The following is a 16,803-nucleotide window of genomic DNA, read 5'->3' as shown; positions in this document are numbered from 1 at the left end:
AGTGTCTCCTCATCAAAAAATTTGTTAGGATTTTGTACAGTGCTGAATGGAGAAGTATTCTAAGAATAAATTTACTTAAAATCTGTCTTTCCTTTTTCCATGACAAGAATGTTGACTTTGGGCTGGGGATGTGGCTCACGTGGTAGCGCGCTCGCCTGGCATGTGTGCGGCCCGGGTTCGATCCTCAGCACCACATTCAAACAAAGATGTTGTGTCTGCCAAGAACTAAAAAATAAATATTAAAAAATTCTCTCTCTCTCTCTCTCTCTCTCTCTCTCTCTCTCTCTCTCTCTCTCTCTCTCTCTCTCCCACTCTCTATTTAAAAAAAAAAAAAATGTTGACTGCAAAATCACTATCATGAAGGTCACTTCTTTTCAAGACTTCATAAAGAAGGCATATAAGACCATGTAGGAAGAAAGTAGTGATAACACACTGTTCCTTAGGATTAGAAAGTCAAGGGGCCTCCGAAGTCACCTGTCTCAGCTGTTTCCTTTAGCAGGCCCTCAATTGTGTGTCTTCCTCGGTGTACAGCTTTCCTGGGTCCTTTGTCAGGTCTTTGGAGTCTTCTCATTGTAAATGAGAGAAGCAGTCTTCCTCCCACACATCAGTGACTGTCGAGGACTTGCTCTGATCTCACCTGGAATGCACTCGGAACATATCATTATCATATCCAAAAAATTACCCACAGACCCATCTTCCAAAGCACAGCCAAATGGTAGCGATCTTGCTGAAGAGTTCCAGGAGAAAGAAAATAGAATTCCATGGCATACCCTTGGCTAGGATGGGTTCATGAAGATCTCTTTTAAAACAAACTTAAACATTGAGAAGGATTCAAGATGAGACAATCTGGAGCAGAAGAAATGCAGGGAAAAGAAACATGAGGGTGGGCTGGGGCTGGGGCTCAGTGGTAGAGCACTTGCCTAGCACATGGGAGGCACTGGGTTCTATCCTCAGCACCACATAAAAATACATAAATAAAATAAAGGTATCAGGTCCATCTACAACTAAAAACAATATTGAAAGAAAGAAAGAAAGAAAGAAAGAAAGAAAGAAAGAGAGAGAGAGAGAAAGAAAGAAATGAAAAGAAACATGAGGGCAAAGCCGGGTGATGGAGACCAGGTTGGAGCATCAGAAAGGTCAAGTAGCCAAAACAGTCCTGCTGAGCGTGGTTCCCTGCAATGAGGGAAAGAATTTGGGCCAGACTCTCAGTCATGCGTAGCCCCTTCAGCAAGAAAGTCTTGCCCCTACCAGGAAAATCTGCTGAACCAATGGCAAACGGTGTTCTTAGTTGACATAATGTATTCTTTTATGGTACAGATTTGGATTTGGAAAGTATGTGAAGAATCATGGTCAGGCACGGTGGTGCACACCTGTAATCCCAGCGACTCAGGGGGCTGAGGCAGGAGGATCATAAGCTCAAAGCCAGCCTCAGAAATGGTGATGCGCTGAGCAATTCAGTGAGACGCTGTCTCTAAATAAAATACAAAATAGGGCTGGGGATGTGGCTCAGTGGTCGAGTGGCCCTGAGTTCAATCCCCGGTACCAAAAACAAAACAAAACAAAAAAAAAGAATCATAAAGAAGTTTAGTTTAGGATTGTAGAATTTGACATAATTTTTGTGGTTTATTGATTTAAAGTTTAAAGATATCTTCAATTCTTAAATCTAAGATATTTTATTATTAAAGAGAAAACATTGTGTAAGCCATAATTTAATACTTTAAAAATCTTCTACAGTCTGATCACCACTACACTTTTATTTTTAATAATATTTCAGTCTTTTTTCCCATACAAATATATTCTTATGTAGTTTCAATCATACTATATACACATTAGTGCTTTTCAATTAATAACAAACTACACAGACTTTAGATATTTATAAATAGAAATTTAAATCATCATTTAAATAATTATATAATAGCCGATTGGATTTTTTTATTATTATTTTTAATTGTTGATGGACCTTTATTTTATTCATTTATTTATATGTGGCGCTAAGAATTGAACCCAGTGCCTCAGACATGTGAAGCAAACACACTAACACTTAGCCACAACCCCAGCCCACCCATTGGGTTTTTTAAATTTATTTTTTAGTTGTAAATGGATCTTTTATTTTATTTTATTTTTTTTTATTTATATGTGGTGCCTGGCACTTGCCAGGCAAGTGCTCTACCACTGAGCCCCCGATCCATTGGGTTTTTAATAATTTATTTAAACATCCATCTTTTATGAGTGATTTATTTCCTTTTTTAAATTACAAATAACTTGGTTATGAAAATCTAAACACATATTCCTTTTCCTTATTATGTCCTGTAAAATTTCCCAGAAGTTGAATTACTGTGTAAAAGAATATGAACTCATATTTGCCCTGTATTGCCTTGTTCATTTCTAAATGATTGTGGATACTGAAAAGTTTAAAACTATCTGCAGGGCTTTTTGTGCAATGCAAGGTCGTTGGTTCCTGTTAAATGTTTCTTTATAATTCCCAGTTCCAAAGGAGTTGACATCTACAAATGAACTTAGGCAAAGTATTTTATTTTATATATATTTCCACAATTCAGTTAATAAAGTAATTAATACAATTGCCTATTGCAATAATTTTTTAGAAGGGCTAATAATTAACAGCTGAAAAATTAAGTATGCAAAAAGCTGATACTAATAGCCATTGTTCCTTCTGGAGCCTTTATGTAACCCTGACACTTAATGGCACCCAGTCCTATGTGCCAGTTACCCGTATGACCTTAGGTTGTGCCCCAAGCTCGATCTGCCAAAGAGGAGACCAGCTTGTTCCTGCAGAACTGGGGAGATTCTAACTGGGGAATTAGAAAATAAAGACTCTTGCCTACATATACTCAGGGCATAAACCCACCAAATTTTAAAAGGAGAGGCATTAATTCAATCTCTTCTAGTTATTTTATGAGTAGTATTTAATTGAGTATTAACTAAATGTTTGCAATGTTCACAGAGCAGAACATAAAGATTCTTCTCCTACTTAGTTCTTCAAGGACATTAAAATCCTAACCTTTTTTGCATTGGTAACAGTATCATAGACTTTCAAATTCAATTGTTTCATGACTTCTCCATCACCCATGGTCTGAGTAGACCCACACAGGCAGAAGTAAGAGATGTTAGTGACTCCATGATTGCTCCTTATCCTCTGAGACTTTAAAAATAAGACACAGTTTAAAGAGAGTCAGGCCCAAAGCCAAGACATTGTTACATTCGGGTCCCTTCCCCCTTAGCATTCCAGCCCATTTTGACTGTATTAGGCCTGAAGAAGACTGACAATTTGCTGCATTTAGCAGACAGCTTTCATAATGCCATCCTGAGCCATCAAGGAAGTCCTTTCTTCTGTTCTGCGTGTGACTATGATGTCAACCCTTTATTACACCCAATATGTAGAGAGGAAAAAATACAACTTTTTCACTGGAACAGGTACTTGTTGATTCTGCAGAGTGTGTTGAATGCCCTTTGCCACCTGCAGGGGGAGCATTTCAAATTGTAAGTCACACTATACTTAAAAAAAAAAAAAAAAAAAAAACCTTCCCAGAAAAGTCTGACCAAAGGGACAGCTTTAGCAGTGCTGGATAAAATTGCTCTTTGTAACAAAGAACTCAGAGCCAGTCAGAATCTCCCCAAGAGGAGGCCTCATAAACAGCGAGGGGCCTTTAGATAGGAGCCTCTTCAACTGTACTGGCTATTCAAAGGGCTGCCTCCCTGTGTGCATAAAGTAGAAGAGCCTTTTATTTCCACTAGGTCTCCTCAGGCATATATGTGTGCACACACTCACACCGTGAAGCTCAGAAACCTTCCTCAGAAGATGAGGGGAAATATAAGATCTATCTTCTCTGTCAACTGGCCTTGCCATAGACAAACTGTAGGCAGATGTTGCTGAAGGGAGAAGCTTCTTTCAAAGCTTATTATGAAATATCTCATCCAAGGGTTTTTTTTTAAATGCATCCAATAAGTAAATAGAAATTTTGAGGAAAAGGAAATTACTAAAACAATATTTCCATTGAAATTTTTAAAAATCAAGCCAGTCTCTCATTAGATTTTTGAGATCCATAGTTTCAGCGGCATAGTTTCAATAACATTAGAATCAAGATTTCCTCTGCATTTGGACATATCTGATAATTCTTGTGAAATCAAGGAAATTGGCCAACAGGAAGATGGTTTGATTTGAGCTGTGGCATATATCCCAGTTAGAGAACAAAGTTCAGAAACACATTCTCTCATTTAAGAAGACAGATACTTCGTGATCTCATGTGTGGACTCTAAAAAACCATAGAACTCATGGCGGCAAAGAACAAGATGGTGGTCACCAGGAACTGGAGGGATGGGGAAGCCGGGAAGGAGCTAGGTGGGTCAAAGGCAATAGTTCTGGTTAGACTGGAGGAGTAGCATGGGAAATCCACCGTACAGCATGGCGATCACAGCTTATGATAATGCTTTGTGTATTTCAAAATTGCTGGAAAAGTAGATTTTAAATATTCTGACCACAAAGAAATAATTATGTCAGTTAATGGCTATGTTAATTAGCTTGATTTAATCTTTCTACAATGTATACATACATCAAAACATCACATTCACTATATAAACATACATATATATATAACTATCATCAATTAAAAATAAAGAAAAAGGCATTTTAAAAACAAAAACAAAGAAGTTTAAGTAGCTGAGACATATTTTATGTAACTGTCTTTAGAATATTTCAGAATAGTGCATTTTATTGTTAAAAAGTGGCTTGCTTAATTAAAACTACACTGAGATTTCATCTCACTCCAGTCAGAATGGTAATTATCAAAAATTCAAGTAACAATAAATGTTGGCAAGCATGTGAGGAAAAATGTACACTCACACATTGTTGGTGGGACCACAAATTGGTGCAACCACTATGGAAAGCAGTATGGAGATTGCTCAGAAACTTGGAATGGAACCACCATTTGACTCAGTTATACCACTCCTCAGCATATACCCAAAAGACTTAAATCAGCATACTATAGTGAAGCTGCATCACTATAGTATCATCAGTGTTTGTAGCAGCTTAATTCAAAATAGCTAAGCTATGGAACCATCCTAGGTGCCCTTCAACAGATAAATGGGTAAAGGAGATGTGGTATATATACACAGTGAAATATTACTCAGCCATAAAGAATAAAATTGTGGCATTTGCCAGTAAATGGATAGAACTGGAGACTATCCTACTAAGTGAAATAAGCCAGTCCCAAAATACCAAAGAATGAATGTTCTAATATGTGGATGCTAACACACAATAAGGTGGAGGTGATGTGGATAATAGAAAGTCATAGGATTAGGCAAAGGGGAATGAAGGGAAGGGGAGATGGGAATAGGAAAGACAGAATGAATTGAACATAACTTTTCTATGCTCTTATATGAATATAAAATCCGTGTAACTCCACATCATCAAAAGAATGGGAAGTTAGACTCCATGTATGTATGCCAAAATACACTCTGCTGTCATGTATATCTAAAAAGAAGAAATTTTTTACAAATGGCTTTCCTGACCTCTTAAATATATATAAAAAAAATTAGTTGGTAATGAATCATAACCCTAAAATAAGAGTAAAGACTATAAGCATTTAGAAGAAAAAACTTTATGAACTTGGGTTTGGCAAACAATTCTCTTAGATAGGACACACTATGTAGGACCCTTTTAAAAATTTAGTAAGTTAGATGTTATTACATTAGAAACATACTTTTCAAATAGTATGATTAAGAAAATGAAAAGGTAAGCCACAGACTGGTAGAAGGCATTTGCAACTGCTCTCTCAAGAGGGCTTTTTATTGAGAATATACAAAGAACTCTTATAATCTAATAATAAGAACACAAACAACTTTTTAAAAAATTTTATCAAAGAAGAGATGTAAATGGCAAATGAACACATGGAAAGATGCTCAACATCATTAATTCCAAAGGAAATGTAACCAAAACCACAATGAGATGCCATAATATACCCATTTGAATAGCTTAAAAGAATAAACAGAAAAACAATTACTGACAAGTAATTGTTTCTCAGCAAGTGCTGGTGAGAATGCAGAGTTATGGAAATTTTCTATATTGCTGATGAAAACCACCAAAAATTTAAAAACAACTCAAATATCCTTCAATGGATGAAGGAATAAATAAAGTGTGCTACAGCCACACTGTGGAATATAACTCAGCCATGAAAAAATGAAGGGCCTGCTGACTCATACAATATGGGTAAATCCCAAACACATGTTACAAGGTGGAAAAAGCCACATTCAAAATGTCATATTAATTCTGACATTTATAAAAACCTTATAGGGAAGGAAAAATCTACAGAGACAAGAAATAGATCAGTGGTTTCCAGAGTCTGAGGGCAGGGGAAGAGACTGATTACAAAACAACATCAGGGAACTTTGAGGGGTAAAGAAATTGTTCTTTCTTGATGGTGGTGGTAGACACTCAGTTGCTTTTGTCAAAATCATAGAACAGAGGCTGCAGCTGTGGCTCAGTGGTAGAGCGCTTGCCTAGCATGTGTGAGGCGCTGGGTTCGATCCTCAGCACCACATACAAGTAAATAAAAAATAAAGATACATCCACAACTATAGAACAGAAAAAGGTGAATTTTACCAACGGGAAAAATATTCCTCAATAAGAGAAATTACATTACATGTGTATGTTATGCCAAAATAAAATCAATGTCAGGTAAATAAGGATTAAAATATAAAAGTCAAAATAAAATTTTAAATACCCAGTACAGGGAAATATATCTTAAGATCTTAGAGTAAGGGGAAATTTTTAAACAAGGCACAAGATAGGAAAAGAGAGATAGATAATGGTTGGTTATTTCTGTTCATCTGTTCATCAAACAATATCACAGAGTTTAAAAAGCCATAAGTAAGAAGACATTTGCAACACACATAATTGGCAAAAGATTCATATTTGGAATATATGATTAAAACTACACAAGAATAAAATACATAATCAAATAGAGTGAGACCCGCGTGTGGCGCAGGCAAGGACCCTGAAAATAAACAGCCGCTGCCTGGCGAGCCGCCTTCTCCGGGCCTGCGTCCCGAGTCTCCGCTGCCCGCGGGCCTGCTCCGACGCCGAGAGATCTACCTGCAGCCATGAGCAGCAACGAGTGTTTCAAGTGTGGACGATCTGGCCACTGGGCCCGGGAGTGCCCAACCGGGGGAGGCCGCTGTCGTGGAATGAGAAGCCGCGGCAGAGGTGGTTTTACCTCGGATAGAGGTTTCCAGTTTGTTTCCTCATCTCTTCCAGACATCTGTTACCGCTGTGGTGAGTCTGGTCATCTGGCCAAGGATTGTGACCTTCAGGAGGATGCCTGCTATAACTGCGGCAGAGGTGGCCACATCGCCAAGGACTGCAAGGAGCCCAAGAGAGATCGAGAGCAGTGCTGCTACAACTGTGGCAAACCAGGCCACCTGGCTCGTGACTGTGACCACGCGGACGAGCAGAAGTGCTATTCTTGTGGAGAGTTCGGACACATTCAGAAAGACTGCACCAAAGTGAAGTGCTATAGGTGTGGTGAGACTGGTCATGTAGCCATCAACTGCAGCAAGACAAGTGAAGTCAATTGTTACCGCTGTGGCGAGTCAGGGCATCTTGCACGGGAATGCACAATTGAGGCCACAGCCTAATTATTTTCCTTTGTCGCCCCTCCTTTTTCTGATTGATGGTTGTATTATTTTCTCTGAATCCTCTTCACTGGCCAAAGGTTGGCAGATAGAGGCTACTCCCAGGCCAGTGAGCTTTACTTGCCGTGTAAAAGGAGGAAAGGGGTGGAAAAAAAAAAAAAACCGACTTTCTGCATTTAACTACAAAAAAAAAAGTTTATGTTTAGTTTGGTAGAGGTGTTATGTATAATGCTTTGTTAAAGAACCCCCTTTCCACGCCACTGGTGAATAGGGATTGATGAATGGGAAGAGTTGAGTCCGACCAGTAAGCCCGCTCTGGGCTTCTTGGATAAGTTCCCATGTAGGAGGTAAACCAATTCTGGAAGTGTCTTGGAACTTCCATAAGTAACTTTAATTTTAGCATAATGATGGCCGTGGATTGCCTGACTTCAGTAGCTATTAAATAACATCAAGTAACATCTGTATCAGGCCCTCACGCAACATACAGTTAAGTGGGAGTAAACAAAATAAGACGAAAGTGTGTGTGGATGGCTAAGGCGAGAGCACCCGGGATAAAAGCCTAAAAACAGGAAACAGCTTGTCTGCAGCATCTGCTGCTGCTGGACCTACAGATGGTGACGGCAAAGGTTTAGAACACATTGTTTTTTTTTCAAAGACGAAATCTCAAAAAACCCAGAGTCAACATCGATGCTCGAGAGTTAGCATAATTTGGAGTTATTCAGGAATTGCAGAGAAATGCATTTTCACAGAAATCAAGGTGTTATTTTTGTATACTATATCACTTAGACAACTGTGTTTCATTTGCTGTAATCAGTTTTTAAAAGTCAGATGGAAAAAGCAACTGAAGTCCTAGAAAAAAAAAATAGAAAAATGTAATTTTAAACTATTCCAATAAAGGTGGAGGAGGAAGGGGAATTTGACTAAAGTTCTTTTTGTTTCCAATTTTCATTCATGTATATAGTGTGAAATGCCATATTAAAGAGGGGAATGTGGAGGACTGAAAAAAAAATAATAATAATCAAATAGAGTACTGGGCAAATGTCAAAGTCAATTGATTTAAGCTATGACTGCACACATCTAAACTTTTTGTTGATGGCCTGACCTGATGAGTAAGTACTAAAAAGTCATAAAAGAATACCTAAATATAGTCTTATCTATATGAAATTCCCAGACAAAATCAACATCTCTCTGCTTGATATTAAATTATCAGTGATTAAGCAATAAAGAAAAGTGAGGGCATGTTACCCCAAGTGTCGGGACAGTGGCTAACTTTGAAGTGACAAAAGAGAAGGAGGAGGTTACAGGTACTTTTCCATTTCTTCACGTGAGTGGCAGGTTTGCATCTTTATTTTTTTATTATATAATGTGTACATATGTGTTTTGTATACACTCGTGTTTATGAATGTATTAGCTCAAGTGCCCTAAGAAACAGGCACCAGGATGGGATTAAACACTCCAGAGATTATTAAGGAATTGCCTGGAAGAGACCATGACGCACGCCTGACCCTTGTGGAAGAGAGCGGGAACACAGCAGGATGGGGCAGGAAGAGACTTGGACTGCAGTGCAATTCCAATAAAGTGTCAGCCAGGTCAAGGAGGAGCCAAGGTCACCCATCAAGGGGTCCCCATCATGTAGGGACAGTGTCCTTGTCATGTCGAAGTACTAGTTGGGATCAGCCTTGGAAAGTATGACCTTAGTGTAAATCACAAAGGGCTTTCAGGAGGAAGTAGCTGGGCTGTCAATTATTGACCCCGCAGCAGAAAAACGGAAAAGTGCGTGATTGTGGCTGCCACAATGGTATATGTTAAGGTTTTAAAAAAAAAATTAAAGGAAAAGGAAAAAATGGGCAAAGGAAATCAAGAGACATTCCAGAAAAAGAAATTCAAGTGGTCCATAAATAAATAAGTAAAATGGTACTGGACATCAATCAAACTAAGACAATTTATTTTCTGATTAAACTGCAGTGAGGGGCTCTTTAAAGATCCAAGTGAGCCCGGTGTGATGGTGCACACCTGTAATCCCAGCAGCTCTGGAGACTGAGGCAGAAGGATCACAAGTTCAAAGCCAGCCTCAGCAAAAGCAAGGGGCTAAGCAACTCAGTGAGACGCTGCCTCTAAATAAAACACAAAATAGGGCTGTGGATGTGGCTCAGTGGTTGAATGCCCCTGAGTTCCATTCCCGGTAACGCTTCCCTGCCCCCCCAAAAAATCCAAGTGAGTCCAAATCTAGGACAAGGAAAGAACAAAACAAATCTGGGACATTTGGGGTCAGAAGAGAGGAAATGATCAGGTCAAAAGAACTTAGAGGTGATTTAAAGGGAGTGTAGTGACCGTGTTACATAAAATCCATGAGAGCATATTGAGAAAAGAAGGAATGCAAAGGAAGAAGGAAGGAAAGGAGAGAAGGAAGGAAGGAGGGAAGGAAAAAATGAAGGAAGGAAGGAAGGAAGGAAGGAAGGGAGGGATGAGGGAGGGAGGAATGTTGGTTTTTTTGTTAAGAAAAATGCCATCTGATCAATGAAAAAGTAATAATAGATTTAGAATAATCAACTTTTTTACATTCCCCAAGATATTAACTGATCTGGCAAAGATTGCCAAAGGATGTTAAAACATGGTGCAAAGTCTCCTTCCAAATTAGTAACCACAAAAGCACAAAGAAAGAAATGTGTCCTCTTAATGGAAATATTCAGCTGTTACCATCTTAACCAGGTGTTCAAATCTGAGAATCCGTCCCAATGGGGAGACAGGTAGAGTGTCAGCCCACCTCCATTTGTAGGGACTGGCACTGGAGAAAACAAGGCAATCCAACACTGTTTTCCAGACATTTAAAACCTGTGAATTGAACTACCAACTTGCATAAAGTACATTTTATTCTCATCTTTGACAAGTATTCCTTTAAAATATATATAAAACGTGTATAAAATATATCCAAAGCTTCAGGATTTTTTAGATGGCTGCAAGCTGGAAAAATATCAAAATCAACCAAATTTTTTACTGTACCCAATCTGAGTGTTGTGTTGGTGTACAGTGACATTCATAATTTTATAAACATTTATTTGGAAAAATTAATTTTTGTTGCATGCATTTTGAAATCACTAACCAGGTTGTTATATTTAATGATGTCACATAAACTGTGTCCTTCTAAATAACAATAATATAAAAGATTGGAGATTTCTTGGAAAATTGGGAATGGACCCACCATTTGAACCAGCTGTCCCTCTCCTTGGTCTATACCCCAAGGACTTAAAAACAGCATACTACAGGGACACAGCCTCATCAATGTTTATAGCAGCACAATTCACGATAGCTAAACTGTGGAACCAACCTAGATGCCCTTCAGGAGATCAATGGATAAACAAAATGTGGCATATATACACAATGGAATATTACTCAGCAATAAAAGAGAATAAAATCATGGCATTTTCAGGTAAATGGATGGAGTTAGAGAAGATAATGCTAAGTGAAGTTAGCCAATCCCAATAAAACAAATACTGAATGTTTTCTTTGATGTAAGGAGGCTGATTCATAGTGGGATAGGGAGTGGGAGCATGGGAGGAATAGATGAACTCTAGATAGGGCAGAGGAGTTGGAGGGGAAGGGAGGGGGCATGGGGTAATTAATGATGGTGGAATGTGATGATCATTACTATCCAAAGCACATGTATGATGCCATGAATTGGTGTGAATATTTGATGTATACAAATAGGAAAGTACAAGATTTAATGAAATTCAAAGTATCCAAAATTTATATACATTTTAAAAATCAATTAAATGTACATATAGAAATACTCATTTTTTATGGAGTGCTTCATGAATTTGCTTGACATCTTTGCACAAGGGCCATGCTAATCTTCTCTGTATCATTCCAACTTTAATATATGAGCTGCCCAAGTGAGTACTATACTTATTTTTATATGATTTTTAAAAATATTCTTTTTCTTTTTCTTCCAAACATTAAAAGGAAAGCCCAATTTATTAACAAATAACAAAATTTTATAGAGTTAAATAAAAAGCATTGAAATAAAGGTGAAATTATGTTTAAGATTTTTTTAAATTTTTAATGAAAGTTCATTACATATTTTGTAGAAATATAAACTCTTTGTAATTTTATTATTCAGAATTCATCCAGTTACCTATTTAAATATCACAGGTCACAACTAAATATAAACTATTTGATATAACAGAAGGTGTAACTTTTACAGACACCACACAAATTCATGATGACCTTCAAAACCTCAATTTCCAAGGTGAAGTAAAGCAAGAAAATGGATGTTTGGCACTACTGGGTGACTTCATCATGCAGGAATGTTTTGCATTCATGATTTGATGGGATGGCACACAAAGAAGTGTCCCTAAGTTAGTAGGACCCTAAACTTGCAAGGTCTGTCACACTCACTGTGGGTTCTAAGGAAACAGAATGGAGAAGCATTTTCTTGGGGACTGAATAGTGTTGGGAATATCACAGGGAAAGAAGCCAATGCACTGAGAATGGTAACTTTCTACATGATGATTGGCTTGGTTGCTTCAAAAATTTAACATCACGAAGGAGACGTGGGAAGTGGCGGAGCAGCTCAGGAGGCTGAGGCAGGAGGATTACAAGTTTAAAGCAAGGCCTTAAGCAACTGAGTGAGACCCTGTTTCAAAATAAAATACAAAAAAAAAAAAAAAAGGCTGGGGATGTGGCTCAGTGGTCAAGCGCCCTGAGTTTAATCCCTGGTTAAAAAAAGAAGAAGAAGAAGAAGAGGCTGGGGTAGTGGCTCAGTGGTAGAGCGCTCACCTAGCATGTGCAGGGCCCTGGGTTCGATCCTCAGCACCACATATAAATAAATAAATAAAATAAAGGTATTGTGTCCAGGTACAACTAAAGAATAAATTTTAAAAAATTGCTTTAAAAAAAGGAAATTAGGAACATGTAGCAATCATATAAATATGCCAGAAAAAAACTTGTTCTATTCCTCACTCCAAATAGTAAAATATCTATTAAAAAAAAATGAGACAATTAGGGAATTTTGTCATGAGCCATCCATGGGCTGTGTGTGAGCTATGTGCATTTGAGCGTGTGGGAGGACTGGCCTGTCTTGCATGCTCCTTGGGCTGTGTGACGCACGTGTGCCCTTTCCTCTTGCTCTGCCTGTTTTCCCACATGGCACCTGAGATGGGTGTGACTTGCCAAGATGTCAGTCAAACTGCTGACCACAAGACATCAAGCAACCCTCTGAAACCCAATTCCTTGCCTTATTTGGGTGGAACTTTCTCAAATGTCTTGGTGGAGGTGCCTCATAAATAGAAGGTTTCAGGCATGCTCTCTCTTTTGCTCCTCTTGCTCTTCTTGCTCCTTCCAGCACTGGAGCTGACCCTTGGGGTCACGGAGCCTTCTTGCCTTAGAACTTATGTCCGTGTGCCGCGTGGTTTCTTCCCTGTTTCCTTAGTTATCAATAATACAGCCTGCCCCTTTAAACCCAGTTCATATCGCCGGCCTGGCCAGCTGGTGATAAAATTTGAGTCGGGATTGGCTCTTGGATCATATTATGAAATTACTCGTAAGGTTAACAGTTTTAATAATGGCACTATGATTGCATAGGCGAATTTTTAGGAAGAGTATGCTGAATTCTTAAAGATAAAACATTGTTCTGTTAGCAACTTACTTGCAAATAGTTCAGCAAAATGTATTTCTTAGCTAAAAGATTAGTAGCAGGCACACTATGGTGGTGAACAGACACTCTTCCCTAAATATTAGAAGTGCTACTGGAGAAGACCTGTAGAGGACACGATTTTACAGTGCCAAATGTGCAAATCTACATATCTTGGATAGTAAACATTCCACCACTGGGAATTTATCTGACAAATATACTGGTTGGTATACATGTAAAATGATTCACATCCATCAGTAGGGAGATGGGCTGTGCATACAATAGAGTACACAGTACATACAATATAGTAGAATAGAAGGATAAAATGGCAGGTTAAAGGTAGTGATGGAAACATCTCTAACATCTAATACTAAGTGAAAAAAAACCCAATATACTAAGTAATACTGTATTATATTTTTGATTCAGGGAAAAGATATATTTCTGTTTAAGTCAATCACAATGGCTTCCTGGGAGGAGAATTAAGTAGCTGGGGATTCGGGTGGGAGGGACACTTTTTCCTGATCATCCTTCTATACATTAAAAAAAAATTTTAAGTTGTAGAAGGACACAGTACCTTGAATTTTTTTTACTTATTTTTATGTGGTGCTGGGGAGCCAACACAGTGCCTCACATGTGCTTGGCAAGTGCTCCACCACTGAGCCAGTTAGGCCTGGCTGGAGTGGTTGGGAGTATTTGATCATCAACACTCTTCAGAATGCTGGTGCAGACTGACTGTGAGAGCGTCTTATTATTGGTTTAAGTTGCCGACAGGAATTACTCCCCACATATTGCCTGCACCCAGAGTAGACTGCTCCAATCACTATGCCTTCCGTATGCCACTATCCCTATGGAACCGTGGGTAAATGCCCTGAGCAGGAAATTCACACCCAGAGGAAGAGAGAGAGAAAGGAGAAAAAGAAAAGCCACATCAAAATATATTCAATTTGCTTACTCCTCTTTGAAATGCAAATTAGAACATCTATGAAATGACATTTTCACACTGCAAAAAAAAAAAAACACATTTTTTTTTTTACTAGTCACATGCAATATTAGCAAGTGTATGAAAAAATAGGAAATGCAGGGCTTTTTGCATTTTCAGTGTTCATAGTCACTGAACTCATAATTCTATTTCTGAAAATTTATCTAAAGAAAGTAATCAGAGATGGGAATAAAAATATATTACTCACAATGGAAAAAATTTCAAAAGTAAATGCCCATGGTAATAAATTAAATTATGAAAGATCTCCATGGAGAAGCTGTAAGCAATCATTGAAATCATTGCAATCATTTATATGTTGCAAAGTAATATTTATTGACTCAAAATGTGAATAAAGCAATTCAAATCAAGCATAGAGAAACCATTTTTTTATTGTGGTCAAATTTATGTAAATATAATGTACTACTCTAACCATTTTTAAGTGCACAGTTCATTGACATTAAGTATAGTCACATTGTTCTGCAACCATTACCACCATCTAGCCCCAGAACTGTACTAATCAGACAATAACACTCCATTTCCGCCCCCCACTTAACCCCTGGAATCTACCATTCCACTTTCTGTTCCTACCTATTTGACAGGGTACCTAATGTAAGTGGAATACAGAGTAGCTGTTATTTTACGACTGGCTTATTTTACAGGCATCCTGTCTTCAGGTTCCTCCATGTTGTAGCATGTGTCAGAATTCCCTCCTTTAAGAATTAATGGTGGGAGGCGGCTGGGGTTGTGGCTCAGCAGTAGAACACTCGCCTAGCATGTGCGAGGTCCTGGGTTCGATCCTCAGCACCACATAAAAATAAATAAACAAAATAAATGTATTGTGAACAAATAAAAAAATAAATATTAAAAAAAATGGGGCTGGGGTTGTGGCTCAGTGGTAGAGAGCTTGCCTAGCATGTGCGAGGTCCTGGGTTCGATCCTCAGCACCACATAAAAATACATAAATAAAATAAAGGTATTGTGTCCAACTATAACTAAAAAATTTTTAAAAAAGAATTAATCATGTGCCACACGAAGAGACAGCCTACAGAATGGGAGAAAATCTTTGCCACTTGCACTTCAGATAGAGCATTCATCTCCAGGATATATAAAAAACTCAAAAAGCTTAACACCAAAAACATAAAATAAATAACCCAATTAATAAATGGGCAAAGAAACTGAACATGCACTTCACAGAGGAAGAAATACAATCTGTCAACAAATATATGAAAAAAATGTTCAACTTCTCTAGCACTTAGAGAAATGCAAATTAAAACTACACTGAGGACTGGGGTTGTGGTAGAATGCTCACCTTGCATTTGCGAGGCACTGGGTTCAATCCTCAGCACCACATAAAAATAAATTAAGGTATCATGTCCTTCTGCAACTAAAAAAAAATTTTTTTTTAAAAGCTATACTGAGATTTCATTTCACTCCAGTCAGAATGGTAAGTTTCAAGAATACAAGTGTTTCAGTCAGCTTTTTTGTTGCTATGGCTAAATGACCCCACCAGCATAACTGTAGAGAAGGAAAAGTTTATTTTGGGGCTCACAATTTCAGAGGTCTAATCCAGAGGTGGCAGGCTCCATTCTTTGGGGCTTGAGGTGAGGCAGAACATTATGGCAGAAGAATGTGGTGCAGAGAAGCAGCTCACATGGTGATCAGGGAGCAGAGAGAGACTCCACTCTCCAGATACAAATATATACCCCAAAGCCACACCCCTAACGCCCACCTCCTCCAGCCACACCCCACCCACCAGTTAATCCCAGTAGGGATTAACTCACTGATTAGGTTAAGGCTAGAACTCAATCATTTCTCCTCTAAATCTTCTTGCATTGTCTCACACATGAACTTTTGGGGGACACCTACATCCAAACCATAACAATAAGAAACAATAAATGTTAGTGAGGATGTGGGGTAAAAGGTATACTCTTACATTTCTGGTGGGACTTCAAACTTGTGCACTACTATGGAAAACAGTATGGAGATTCCACAGAAAACTTGGAATAGAACCATCATTTGACCCATTTATCCCACTCCTCAGTATACACCCAAAGGACTTAAAATCAGCATACTATAGTGACACTGCCATATCAATGTTTATAGCAGCTCAATTCACGACAGCTAAGCTATGAAACCAACCTAGGTGCCCTTCAACAGGTGAATGGATAAAGGAAATGTGGTATATATATGTACACAGTGAAATATTACTCGAATGAAATTATGGCATTTTTCTAGTAAATGGATGAAACTGGAAATAATGCTAAGTGAAATAAGCCAATCCCAGAAAACCAAAGGTTCTCCCTGATATGTTGATGCTAATGTGCAATAAGGGGAGGGGATGGAAGAATAGAAATTCATTGGATTAGACAAAGGGGAATGAAGGGAAGAGAAGGGGGATGAGAATAGAAAAGACTGTAGAATTAATCAGTAAAACTTCCCTATGTTCATATATGAATACACGACCAGTGAAACTCCATGTTGAGTTCAATCACAAGAATGGGATCCTAATTAGAATAAGTTATACTCTATGTATAATATGTTAATATGT

The 16,803-nt window shown here is 38.2% G+C and overlaps 1 protein-coding gene and 1 non-coding gene across 2 annotated transcripts; one reads left to right on the top strand and one right to left on the bottom strand.

Moving 5' to 3' along the window:
• Positions 1–6,988: 6,988 nt before the first annotated feature.
• Positions 6,989–8,572, top strand: LOC124080170 (CCHC-type zinc finger nucleic acid binding protein). The gene is made up of 2 exons (XM_046426031.2): positions 6,989–7,240; positions 7,271–8,572. The coding sequence occupies exons 1-2, from the start codon at positions 7,117–7,119 to the stop codon at positions 7,648–7,650; spliced, it is 504 nt and encodes a 167-aa protein (XP_046281987.1). The 5' UTR covers positions 6,989–7,116; the 3' UTR covers positions 7,651–8,572.
• Positions 8,573–11,438: 2,866 nt separating this feature from the next.
• On the bottom strand, positions 11,439–11,545 carry LOC124080233 (U6 spliceosomal RNA). The gene has a single exon (XR_006847640.1). It is a non-coding gene; the product is annotated as a U6 spliceosomal RNA (small nuclear RNA).
• Between the last annotated feature and the right edge of the window lie 5,258 nt (positions 11,546–16,803).

Source organism: Marmota monax, unplaced genomic scaffold, assembly GCF_021218885.2.
Source record: "Marmota monax isolate L192 unplaced genomic scaffold, Marmota_monax_Labrador192_F-V1.1 WCK01_AAM20220418_F8-fsc00133, whole genome shotgun sequence".
In the NCBI taxonomy this organism is placed as follows: Eukaryota; Metazoa; Chordata; class Mammalia; order Rodentia; family Sciuridae; genus Marmota; species Marmota monax.
This window is presented reverse-complemented; position numbering and strand designations above follow the sequence as displayed.

What these genes read in the sequence shown, in the direction of transcription:
- LOC124080170 (XM_046426031.2), top strand. Translation starts at nt 7,117, where the DNA reads ATGAGCAGCAACGAGTGTTTCAAGTGTGGACGATCTGGCCACTGGGCC. An exon ending in TGGTTTTACCTCGGATAGAG is followed by an intron (nt 7,241 to 7,270) that starts GTTTCCAGTTTG and finishes CATCTCTTCCAG; the next exon opens with ACATCTGTTACCGCTGTGGT.